At 59.9% G+C, this 12,325-nt stretch overlaps 1 protein-coding gene across 7 annotated transcripts; it reads right to left on the bottom strand.

Moving 5' to 3' along the window:
- Nucleotides 1-4,046: 4,046 nt before the first annotated feature.
- Nucleotides 4,047-10,219, bottom strand: LCN12 (lipocalin 12). Of its 7 annotated transcripts, none has more exons than XM_077851485.1 (7): nt 9,729-10,187; nt 9,235-9,371; nt 7,971-8,044; nt 7,754-7,870; nt 7,527-7,628; nt 6,262-6,426; nt 4,047-4,661 (listed from the first exon to the last, which is right to left on the bottom strand). In XM_077851485.1, exons 1-7 carry the CDS (start codon nt 10,050-10,052, stop codon nt 4,582-4,584), a joined length of 999 nt encoding a protein of 332 aa, XP_077707611.1. In that variant the 5' UTR covers nt 10,053-10,187; the 3' UTR covers nt 4,047-4,581. The 7 variants fall into 7 exon arrangements, 6 of the variants coding, with proteins under 6 accessions (XP_077707611.1, XP_077707613.1, XP_077707612.1 ...); XM_077851484.1 differs by lacking the exon at nt 4,047-4,661 and adding an exon at nt 4,858-5,531 and having other exon boundaries at nt 9,729-10,199; XR_013354032.1 differs by lacking the exon at nt 4,047-4,661 and adding an exon at nt 6,839-6,958 and having other exon boundaries at nt 6,290-6,426; nt 9,729-10,157.
- Between the last annotated feature and the right edge of the window lie 2,106 nt (nt 10,220-12,325).

The raw sequence follows: 12,325 nt of genomic DNA, 5'->3' as shown, positions 1-12,325 counted from the left end.
GGGAGGTGGGCGGCAAGCTGCCCATGCTGGTCCCACGGTGGCCAAGCCAATGGCCTGCCTCCCTCCCCAAGCCCCACTCCCATTTCCAGTACTTGGAGGATGTCAGAGGTGGGCTCCAAGTGGCTGCCTGGGGGGGAGCCCCTGGAGGGGAGCCCCTGCCTCCTTGGGACCACGGGTGGTGGGTGATGCTGGACACCCTGACGCCCAGCCCTGGGACACGGCAGACTGAGCTCTGGCCATGGGGCACGCTAGCCTCAAAAGCTTTCTCTAGTGGGTCCAGCAGCGGCGGGGGGTGGAGTGTCATCCCTCTAGGGTGCTCTAGGGTGCTCTGGGGTGATCTCGGGTGCTGGGCAGGGAAGGCTGTGAGACTTCACACTCCCGGGAACTGCACCTTCCCCCAGCTCCCACATGGGGGCAGCTGGGGGAGCAGGGCCCCTCACCCCATCAGCCCCATGTGGGGGCAGCCAGCCCCGGGGTCCTCACTCAGCCCTGCTCCTGGGCCCTCGCCCCTTCCCAGACCACCCCCCACACCAGCTTCACCCCCTTCTCTCCCTGCAGAGGGGTCTCAGACACACAGAAGCTCACACACTCAGGAAGAGTCCTTCCCTACACCCCAGGATGGCCGGCCCCTTGGGCCAGCCCACCCTCCTGCTCCCTCCCCTCCTCAGAAACAAGCAGGGCCAGCTCTGGAAGCCCCCAGGGTCTGCTCCGGAGCCCAACAGACCCAGATGGCCACAGGCTCCTGGGGTGGACGGGAGGTTTGCTCCCGTGGTCACATGGCCCAGAGCCGGGGCCAGCTGCACGGTCCAGCCAGGGACCCTGCCAGGCCCTGTGGTGACGCTGTCCTGGGCGGGTACCCCAGATGAGCCCAGCCTGCTCAGCCCTGCACACCGCCCTCATCCCTGAGGCCTCTGAGATCATCCCAGCCCTGCTGCCTGGCTCCCAGGCTCTGTCCTCCCTGGTACCCCTCCACCTTTGCCCTGTCATTGGGCCTGTGCCCCCTTGCCCGTCTTTACCCTTTGCCCCCAGCATGGACTGGTATTTCCTGAGGCGGTGTATGAAACTCTCTCTGAACAATGGCAGGGTTGTCTCTCCTTGTGGTTCCATTTTTTGCTTTGGTTATTCTGAGACCATTGGGTTTTTTTGTTTTGTTTTGTTTTGTTTAAAGATTTTATTTATTCATTGAGACAGAGAGAGAGAGGCAGAGACACAGGCAGAGGGAGAAGCAGGCCCCATGCAGGGAACCCGACGAGGGACTCAATCGGGGGTCTCCAGGATCACACCCCGGGCTGCAGGTGGCACCAAACCACTGCGCCACTGGGGCTGCCCCTCTGAGACCATTGTTATTAGTCACACACACATTTAAAATTCTTGGGACGCTGGGGTGGCTCAGTGGTGTCTGCCTTCGGCTTAAGGTGTGATCTTGGGGTTCTGGGATCAAGTCCTTCATCAGGCTCCCCACAGGGAGCCTGCTTCTCCCTCTGCCTGTGTCTCTGCCTCTCCCTATGTCTCTCATGAATAAATAAATAAAATCTAAGAAAAAATAATTAAAAATTCTTAGTGTTCTTGATGGACTGAGCCTACTATCATTACAAAACAACCTAGCATGTCTGTATCCTTACATTGTAAATGTTTCTCTTCTTTTTTTTGGGGGGGGGATGTTTCTCTTCTAAAACAGCATATGATTCTTTAAAAAATCCTGTCTGAGGGATCCCCGGGTGGCGCAGCGGTTTAGCCCTTGCCTTTGGCCCAGGGCGCGATCCTGGAGACCTGGGATCGAGTCCCACATCGGGCTCTCTGCTTGGAGCCTGCTTCTCCCTCTGCCTATGTCTCTGCCTCTCTCTCTCTCTCTCTCTCTCTCTATGACTGTCATGAATAAATAAATAAAATCTTTAAAAAAAAATCCTGTCTGATCAGGCTTCTCAAGCTGTGTATTTAGCTAACTTTATTTAATCTAATAATGTATTAAATAATGAGTTAAATAATATAAATAAAATATATCTTATTTTGTGCTTTTTATTTTCCCCACCTGTTCTCACCATCTTGATACCTCTTTTGGATTATTTTTCATCAGTTTATTATTTCACTCCTATTACTGTAGGATATTGCAAGTGTGTGTATTGTGTATGTGCATGTACGTGTGTGGGTGTATAGATGTGTGTATATCTGTACACACATATGCTCTAGAGGTTACGGCCAACATTACAATGCAAAGCTTCAATTTGACAAAGTCACGTGGATGGATTCCTTTCCCTCCTCCCAAACAACGCCATTTTCATCATGTTTCAGAATTCATACATTTAAACAAATTTTTTTTAAGATTGTATTTATTTATTCAAGAGAGACACAGAAAGAGGTAGAGACACAGGCAGAGGGAGAAGCAGGCTCCCTGTGGCGAGCCCAAAGCAGAACTGGATCCCAGGACCCTGGGGTCATGCCCTGAGCCAAAGGCTGAGGCTTCAGTGACTGAGCAACTCAGGAACCCCTATTTTTTTTTAATTTATTTATTTGCAAGAGAAGGTGGGTGGCAGGGACAGAATCTCAAGCAGGCTCCCTGATGCGGGGCTTGATTCCACAACCATGAAACCATGACCTAAGCTGAATCCAAGGGTCAGATGCTTCACTGACTGAGCCACCCAGGTATCCCATTTATGGACCATCTCTTGGGGACACATTCTTTCGTCTGTCAAGCTACTCCAGGCTGGAGGCTTTACCTGCAGTGGGGCCGTGGGGTCAAGAAGGGAAGGGGATGCCAGGGGGGTGGGGGGCTCAGTCGGTGGAGCATCTGACTCCTGATCTCAGCTCACGTCTTGATCTCAGGGTCGTGAGTTCAAGCCCAGCATCGGGCTCTGTGCTGAGCCTACTTAAAAACAACAACAACAACAACAAAAACAAGTGGATGCAACCATCCATTGACCGGAGAGTGACCTGGGGTGGGATGGCCCCAGGACTGCGTGACATGCAAGAGGCTACATGCTGTGCAATCCCAGATCAGGCCAAGTGCCTCCGTGGAGATGGAATTCAGTCTGTGGCTGTGGGGGTGAGACCAGTCACAAAGGGTCACCAAGGAGCTCTCTGGGATGATGGAATGTTCTGCATCTTGATTGGGTTCTGTTTACACAGGTGTCTACATTGGTCCCAACTCATCAAAGCACACGATGAAATCGTGTCCAGTTTGGTGCACATCAGATCTAAGCTTGTATTTTATTTTATTTTTTAAGATTTTTTTTTTTTTGAGAGGGAGAAAGAGAGCGTGAGAATGAGAGCGTGAGAGCAAGAACACTGAGCAGGGCCAGGGAGGGGTGGAGGCAGAGGAGAAGCAGGGAGCCTAAGACACGGGGTTCGATCTCATGATCCCGAGATCACATCCTGAGCCTAAATCCAGAGTCAGACGTTTCACTGACTGAGCTCCCCAGGGGTCCCCTAAGTTCATATTTTAGAAATAAAGACTAAATAAGGAATTTTCAGACAAATAAAACCCAAAGGAATTGATCACAAACAGACCTGCAATGAAACAAAAATATGAAAGGATGCTCTTCAGCCAGAAGGATGGTGCTACTGACTCGAGCACAGCCACATGGGATGGACTACAGAGCACAACAGACCCTGGTGATTGTGGTCTCGGTCACCTGCAGTACGTCCTGCAGGTGCCAAGTATAGTTAGAATCAAAACACATGACAAAAATCGAATGAAACCTCAGAGGGTACAGATGGAAGGAAAGTGTTGTAATAATTACATTGCCCAGAAGATGGGGAACATGATAATTCATATTGGACATTAGTAACTCGAGGGTGACCTCGTTACCTCCAGGCTGACACCAAGAGCAGTGGAAAGTTACGTAAGAATGCAAGGTGGAGGGATCCCTGGGTGGCTCAGTGGTTTAGCGCCTGCCTCTGGCCCAGGATGTGATCTTGGAGTCCCGGGATAGAGTCCCACGTCGGGCTCCCTGCATGGAGCCTGCTTCTCCCTCTGCCTCTCTCTCTCTCTCTGTCTCCCATGAATAAATAAATAAAATCTTTATTTTTTATTTTTATTTTTTAAAGATTTTATTTATTTATTCATGAGAGAGAGAGAGAGAGAGAGACAAGAGACACAGGCAGAGGGAGAAGCAGGCTCCACGCAGGGAGCTTGACACAGGACTCCATCCCAGGTCTCCAGGATTGCGCCCTGGGCCAAAGGCAGGCACCAAACCGCCGCGCCACCCAGGGATCCCCCCCCCAACTTTATTTTTTAAAGAAAATAAAATCTTTAATAAAAAATGCAAAGTGGAGTCAGCTTGAGATTCTCTAAAAAAACAAATAGTCTTGAAGAGAGACCTGAACATTCATGTTGGTCGCAGTGTCATTCACAGCAGCCCAGGGGTGGGAGCAACCTGAGCGCCTACTCAGATAAACAAGACGACACCACGGACCATCACTCAGCCCTAAAAGGAAGGAAATCCTGGCACGGGATGGACCTGAAGACATGGAGCTGAGAGAGAGAAGCCGGCACAGGAGGACAGATTCTGTATGAGCGGGAACTCCCAGGAGGCCCCAGATCCACAGACATGGCTGGGGGTGCGGCGAGGGAGGGGATAGAGTTTAACAGGACAGAGTCCAGTCTGGGAAGACCCACAGGTCCTGGGGACGTGGAGACGGTGCCGAGGCCACAGAAGTGGATACTTAAGGAGAGTTAAAAAAAAAAACAAAACAGAAAAGTAATGTTTACAAGGTAATAAAGAGAAAACCAATGTAATAAAGCCACGAGTTAGCCCACCAGGTGGGGCAAGAGCACCTGCCTCAGCCAGAGACCCAGCACACCGCCCCTCCCGCCCCATCCTGCCACCCCTCTCACCACCAGGCCCTCCCTCAGTGGCCCAGCCCTCAGCGCTGTGTCCCCAGCTCTCCAGCCATCCTGCCGGCCCCACTGCCAGCCCCCTCCCCACGGTCAACCCCCCAGCAGGTTCGGCTGCAGACCTGGGCCCGCCCTGGAGGTGGTGCTCTCACATCTTCCTACCTCAAGGAGCTCAGGTGCCAGCGATGTACCCACCTGCCCAGGGCCCTGGGGTAGCTGGAGAAGGTCTGGGCCCCAGGGGAACTGCCTGTGCCCTAGGCCCTGGGATCCCAGTCCCTTGCCCCTTACAGTTCTCCACTTGTCTAGGAAGGGGATGGTCCCGCAACACTGACTGGTGCGAGGGATGGGCTGGTGACCACGCCGCCCGGAACGTGGGGACACATGGTGCATCTGCTCTCAGCAGGCTCGGGGCAGACCTGTGGGGTGTCCTGGGCAGCCAGCCAGGGGCCAGCTGGACAACACTTGGCTGGCAGGCAGGTGCTGATCCTGCAGAGGGAATGTCCCCTCACGGGGGTGACTGGGACCGCTGTGCTCATGGCAGGGTTGGGAGAGGGGCTGGGGCAGTCGGGGGCATCCTTCAGAGTCTTGAGTCCCACGTGTCACTGAGGAATGGGTCCACGGCCACACCCGGCCCCCAGGCAGCTCTGGGAAGGTACACAGTGGTTCCAGCGCTCGAAATCACCACCTGCCCTCCAGACTAGTGGAAAGGGGGCTCAGGCCACGAGCGGGGTATCAGTGTCCCTGGCAGTAGCCTGTCTGTACCCCCACCCTACCCCACCACCACAGCCAGTCCTCTGTCCAGGTAGGCATGGGGCCACACCCCCCCGGGGAGGGTCACTGATGGAGATGCACCCAAGGAGGCCGGCCACCTGGTCCCAGATCTCCGCGGTCCCACTTGGCCTCCCCTGGGTCAGGGCACGAGCCAGCTTGCTGTGCTCTGGGGCCCGCAGGGCTCTCCTGAGATGCAGCACTGGGTCCCCAGGACCAGGGGAAGCCCCAGGATGCCACCCATGTCTCTGTCACAGTGTGGGGCTTTGTGCGACTCTGGTGGACAGGGGGTGGGGGAAGTGCAGGACCCAGAGTGGGGGTCCCTGGGCAGGAATCTCCCAGCACCCAGGGCCACGGACAGCCCACCTCCCACCCTGCCCTGACAGGGGACAGGCTCAGGCTGGGGGGGGCATCCAGTGCCCTGAGGGGGAACAGACCCAGGTGACCCAGGGTGTGTGTGTGTGTGGGGTCCAGTGCCCTGAAGGGGGGGCAGGCCCAGCCTGGGGTGTGTGTAGGGGGTTCAGTGCCCTAAGGGAGGACAGGTCCAGGCTGGGGGGTCCAGTGCCCTAAGGGAGGACAGGTCCAGGCTGGGGGCTCCAATGCCCTGAGGAGGGACAGCCCCAGGCTGGGGGTGTCCAGTGCCCTGAGGGGGGACATACCCGGGCTGGGGGTTCCAGTGCCCGGAGGGGGGACAGGCCCTGGCTGGGGGGTCCAGTGTGCAATCCAGTGCAGAGCAAGAGGTCTCTCCGATGCTCTTTGATCTGTGGTGGGGCCAGGTTCCTGCGGGGCCTGGGCTTGGCTTGCTGCTCCCCTGCCTGGACCTCCTGGGGGCCGATGAGGGGAGACTCAGGAGGACTGGTCCTGTCTGGGCTGGGGCAGCTGTGAGCACACAGCTGGGGCCCCAGTACAGAAAGAACCTCTACACCCAGTGGGAGTCAGGGTAAGGGTCAGGAGGCTGTTCCCACCTCCCCACTGCCAACAGGAAGCTAAACCTCCAGGCTGGGGCATCTACTTGTAGGTAGGCCTACTCCTGTCCTGTTGTGGGGGGCAGGCCCTGTGGACACACACAGCACGGGCTGTGTGGGCAGGGGAGGGGCCTAGTCCTACCCACAAACACCTGCAACAGGAGCTGGTGGGGGGCAGGGGTGTGGACAGGCCGAGTGGGCTGGGGGTGGCGTGAGTGTGCCCTGAGGGGCCGCCCCCCACCACTTGCCCCCAGGTCAGAGTGGCTCATACTCCCGGATCCCACCACGGAGCGTTTATTCCACGCTGAAAGCAGAGCACTGCTGGGCTGTGAGGGGGCCTCCGCTGGGGAGCAGCCACATCTTCAGCAGTTATTGGGATGAGGAGACCAGTCTGACAGGGGAGATGGGAGTGAGTGTGGCTGAGAGACACGCCCACCTGGGGCGCGCAGCCCGGACTCCATGCAGCCAAGCAGGTGAGTGCTCACATGCCTGTGCTTGTGAACATGGTGCACAGACACATCTCCCGGTGTGTACACACGGGCACACCTGGGTGTGTGAGGACACGTGCACATATGAGCACTGTGGCTGTGCGCCTGTCTGCACGTTCCATATGTGCCACTATGTGCTCACGTGATCATCGACATGTAAAGAGCCGGAGGAGGGGAAGGCAGGTGGCTCAGGATGGGAGGGGGGACCTGGTGGGGCAGGAGGTGGCCCAGGAGAGGAGGGGGGACTTGGGGGGCAGGAAGTGGCCCAGGATGGGGTATGGAGGGCACAGAGACCAAGGAATTATGAGAACCCCCACTTTGGGCTCTGGTTGAACCCTCTGGGTTGGCAGGATCCCCACAGGGAGACCCTGAAGGCAGGCCACGCTCCCCTGTTGGCTCCCACAGGGCTTCAGAGGCCCATGGGGGGGGGGCCTGGTGGATGCAGGCCCCTGTGCCCCGAGGGCCCGTTACCTGCCAGGTCTGGGAAGACGATGTTGTTGTCCGACAGGCCCAGAGCTCTGACCAGGCAGACAAATTTGTCCAGCACCCGGGTCTGGATTATCCACATCCTGCCTGGGGCCCGAGGAGCAGAGCATGGCCCTTAGCCCCTGAGGGTGAGTGGGGATGCTGGGCACCCTGCCCTCCTTCCCCTTCCTGCTCCCACCAGCTGGACAGTGGCAGCCGGGTGGGGAACTCACAGAGCAGGTTAACCCTGAGGATGCTCTGGCCACCTGACTGCCTTCTGAACAGCATCAGAGCGAACACATTGTAGTCAGTGTCATACACCTGGACTTCCTCGGGGTTTGCCCCCGATGCTGGGGAGGGGGGCACAGGCACAGCATCATGGGCCTGCCCACCAGCGCCCCCCCACCCGGCCATCCCCCTCCCTCCCACCCGTCACCCTCTCGGCCTCACCGCCATCCACTGAGAACCTCCCGGGCTGTGCCGCTGGAATCAGCACATAAGACCATGTGATACAGCGGTGGCCCCTGTGGAGGTAGGGATGGACACACAGAAAGGTTTTGGAACCCGGCCAGACCTCTGGTTCCCTTCTTGTTCTCAGGTGCCGCCCCAACATGGGCCCCCAAGACAACACTGCTGTTTGTTTGGAGGACACTTTGGTCAGAAGCCATGGGCATAGCCCAGCAGATAGGAGGCTTCGAGGGTGTCCCGGGGTGGTTCCCCCCTACAGGAGTGATGGACGTGTGAGCTCTACCCCCGTCCGCGTGCATCCTGCATCCCAGCCCACCCACCCACCATCCACTCCTCCTCAGCCTGGAATAGACCCCAAATGTGCAATGGCAAGAAAACGGGCCACAGTGTCCCCTCGGGGAGCATGGAGCGGGCCAGGCTGGGCCTCAGGCCGGTGCCCTGAACTTCGCTGAGCTAGGTCCGATGTGGGAACCCCAGTGAGCCCCCTGCAGTGCGGGGGCCTCTCCAGGCTGTTTTGAGAAGCAACCAAGGGTGTCTGGCCTGCAAGGGGAGAGGTGAGGCCATCCTGAAGGCTTCATGGTCCAGCTGCACATGCACTGGGGTCTCTGTCCCCCACGTGCCCTAATAATCAACTTCCGGCAGGAGCCAGGTCAGTCAGGGGCCCCCAGGAATCCAAGATGGCTCTGGGGAGGCTCTCAGCGCCCACGATCTGCCCCCCGTCTGCACGACAAGCCCGCCTCGCTTAAGGTTCCTGTGTTATGTTACTTGGAGCCAAAGAGCCCTGACTGGATGGGCTCCCAGCTCTCCCCGCCCCCACAGCAGGGCAGGTGGGCAGGGAGCCCTCAGGTTTCGGTGGCCCCCAGCGTGGGAGTGTACCACCATCCACCTCATCCAGGGGGCTGTCCACCAAGACCCCCCACTTGCTCCCCACCAGGGGGTGGCATTTCATCCAGGCAGACTGACAGAGCACCTGTCACCCTGGATGCAGCAACTGGTCCTGTCTCCAGAAAACCCAGTGATTCGAAAAGACCCAGTCAGAGGCCACTGCCAGGCTGAACAGGGCGCTCACTCTTTTCTGGAATCAGCACCCTCAGGAGAGCATCGGCCTAGGCTAACGTACTACCCCTGTGAGGTGCAGACTCTCCTGAGCGGAGGCCTGGGGCAGACTGTGGTGCTGGGGCCCATGCTGGACCTGAGCCATAGAGCCATTAGCTGCCGGGGGTCCAGGCCAGGGACCCCCACTCACCGGGTCATAGCATAGGACACTTGCAGGCGGCTGTTTTCATTTCGCTCGAATGTCGCCGTGAATGAATTCAACAGGAACTTGTCTGACCTCCTGTGGGTGCTGCCTGCCAGGCCGATGACAAACCACTCCCCCTGGAACTGTGGGAGCCATGGTAGGCAGAGTCCAGGGCAGCCCGAGGCCCCTCGTAGGCAGGGTGCCCAGGCTGAGCTTGCAGGGAGGCCTCCTGCAGGAGTGGACGTGGGCCTGGGCCTGGCAGGGGCAGGTGACCTTGCCCAGCGGGAGCCTCAGCAGGCTTCGATGTGCTCAGTGTTGGGGACCAGCAGGGGTCACCCGGAACAGCGGCTGACCCAGGAAGGCCTGTCCACAGCCCGGCCTGCCCGGTCTCGGGTCCCCCTCCCCACCCTCTCCTGTGGCCCCCACAGCGCTCAGAGTTCCCCTTTCCTCCTGCACTTGACCCCTGGTGGCCTTTGTCACCCTCCCTCCAACCCCCAGACCTGGTCCTCCTTGAAGCTCTGTAAGACGGAGCCAGCGACTGGCTTGGTGTTTGGGGTCTGACCCTTCAGGGCGTCCAGCAGGGTGAGCACCAGCCACAGGGCACACCAGCGCCCCATCCCCATAGGGGCAGAGAGGAAGCCAGTGGCCGAGATCACCACTGACTCAGATGCTCGCCTCCTTATGGGCCCACTCAGCAGGTGCCCCTCCCCAGGGGTGTGCCCTCCACCTTCCTCCTCAGAACAGGCATAAGCGGGAGGGCTTGGAGGGCTCAGAGGTGGACGGAGCAGGGGCGGGGCCCTCCTGAGATCCTGCCCAGCAAACATGGGGGCACCTGGGTCCCAGCCCAGGAAGGGACATGGGCACAAGATGGAAGGGCTGGGCTTGCTGGGTCCACGAGCTCCCAGGGATTTTTCGTTTTCTGACTCGAGCCCCCCAGCTCCACAGCCCCCTGGGAGCACTCAGAGGCCTGAGGCGCCTCCCCCTAGCCCTAGCCCAGCAGCACTCCTGCCACCAGGTGGAGAGCAGAACGTTCCATCCCACACAGGGGGCTCAACCTTAGTCCCAAAGGGTCAGGGGCACAATGTTCTTGCTGTAGGAACAGAGTGCAGAGCCCAGGCCTGCCACCCCCACGCTGCTCTACAGGTCCCTGAAAACTCGGGCAAGAACGAGGTCAAGGGGCCCTACAGTCACGAGGGTGCAGGGGTAGCAGCTGGTCAGGGTGAGGGGAGCAGGCAGCCAGAGCACCCAGATCTGGGTGAGCAAGGACTGGCTGCAGGGGCTCCCCTGCCAGAGGGAGGGCGGTAGGCAGCCCAGCTGAGGGGGTTGGGCACCCACACCTGGGGCCTGGGAGCTCGAGGGCCCGCTCTAGGCAGGAGCCTACCTGGCCGCCCCCAGAAAGGGCCTGGGGAAGAACACAGCCACTCCCACCCAGGGCCCTAAGCTCTACAGGATCCCAGGACCCTGTGTACCTGCCCTGTGAGCACCCTGTCCTGGGCCACCTCCTGCCCCCACCCGGGTCCCCATGACCTGGGCCATCTCCTGCCCTCCCCCACCCTTGGCCTCCAGCAGCATGTCCTGAGGAGGACACCAGGACCCTCAGAACCCATCCCCCAGGGAGGAAAGCTTCAGGGCTTGTCCGTGCCCCAGCCCTCACTCTGACTGCCGGTCCTTCCCCCCAGGGCCTCCCAGGGCCAGGTGTATGGCCAGGTGTACCACCGACGCCTCTCGGGTCCACTGCAGGCCCCAGCACAGGGGACGGTCAGGGGTCCGGGGACGTCCCGGAGGAGCCCTCGCTCTCCAGCAGAAGCCGGGCGGGGGGCGGGGGGGTACTTCGTATCGCGAACGCCCGACCCCACGTCCCACCCGCAGGCACCCCCCAGCGGGTAAGACCCTCACCCAAGGCTAAGCCCGCTCAACACATGAGAGCAGCCCCTGTGCACCGTGCTCTGGGGGACTGGGGGCGGGGAGGAGCAGGGACCCCCCGACGGGACTGGCCAGGAGAGTCCCCCCGGCCCGAGACAAAGCCCCGGCCGGGCCTCGGGGACCCCGCCCACTCGTCCCGACCTAGGGTGAACGCAGCTTCGTGGCTCTGGCGCCCCCTACAGCCCGCCAGGCGGCGGACGGCAGGCGGCGAGCTCGGGGGGCGGGGCACGCAGCTGTGGCTCCGCCCACCGCCGATGCGATTGGTCGAGGGTGGGTAGTGACCGCGGCTTTTCGGTTTGGGGGAAGCGGGGCGAGGGGCAGGGGCTTCTGGGCATTGCCAGCTCCGAGCGCTGGCCTCGGGGTACAGGCGCTGTGGCTCCAGGTCTTTTCTGGGCCGTAGGGCCAAAGGAGACTCGTAGGAGGCGAGTCTCCTTTGGCCTTCTCCCTCAAAGCCCTCCCCGTACCCTCTTCTCCCCAGCCAGCCCAGTCGTCCTGCTCCGGGCTGCGGGGGCGGGGGGGGGCGTGGGCAGGCAGAGGTGGGAGCAGAGCCAGAGTGTCCCCTCCCGCTCTGTGACTGACCCACAGGTTACCTGGGGTGGCCTGGTCCTCACCTCTGCTCCCTGGCAGCCCAGGGAAGGCGGCCACTCAGTGGTGAGCCCTGGACCAGTTTCCAGGAGCAGGTAGCCACCCCACCCATGTGCCCGGAGCCTGGCACGCACACAGTAGGTGCTTCAGAGGCACTCATCAGATGGATGCCCAGGGTCCCAGGGCAAGGCTTGGGGGGCCCCCGAGGGGAGCAAAGGGAGATAGCCCAGGCCCACCACCCCCGAGCTGGGCACAGGGTAGGTACGTGTGGGGCACAGTACCCTCCCCAAGCCCTCCTCCGAGCTGCTGAAACTGGCCAGTGCCCTCCAGGTCGTGGAGATGCCAACTGGACATGATGGGGAGCGGGGGTTGCTGGGAGGGTCTGGAGACCATTCTCCCCCCCGTCCAGGCCCTGCCCACCAGGCCCCCTGCACAGGGTGAGGACCGCAGCTCCCTGCCCTAGATCCAGGGCAGCTGTCCCCTGGCCTGTGCCTCACCCCATGCAGACCCTGGCCCTGAGCGCACAGCCATAGGAGTGACAGGAGATGGTTTTCTTTCAAGTGCCTGTTGGTTGCTTGTGGAGGAGGTT

The sequence above is a fragment of the Canis aureus genome, chromosome 16, assembly GCF_053574225.1.
Source record: "Canis aureus isolate CA01 chromosome 16, VMU_Caureus_v.1.0, whole genome shotgun sequence".
Classification (NCBI taxonomy): Eukaryota; Metazoa; Chordata; class Mammalia; order Carnivora; family Canidae; genus Canis; species Canis aureus.
The sequence above is the reverse complement of the archived record's forward strand: the minus strand, read 5'-3'. Positions and strand labels throughout refer to the sequence as shown.

Bases quoted from the DNA above. Each gene is read 5' to 3' on its own strand.
- LCN12 (XM_077851483.1), bottom strand. From the start codon at position 10,052: ATGTTTGCTGGGCAGGATCTCAGGAGGGCCCCGCCCCTGCTCCGTCCA. The intron at 9,372-9,728 runs GTCTGGGGGTTG...TGGCTCCCACAG, and splicing joins AGAGCTTCAAGGAGGACCAG to TTCCAGGGGGAGTGGTTTGT. The intron at 7,629-7,753 runs GTGAGTTCCCCA...CTCGGGCCCCAG, and splicing joins CCTCAGGGTTAACCTGCTCT to GCAGGATGTGGATAATCCAG.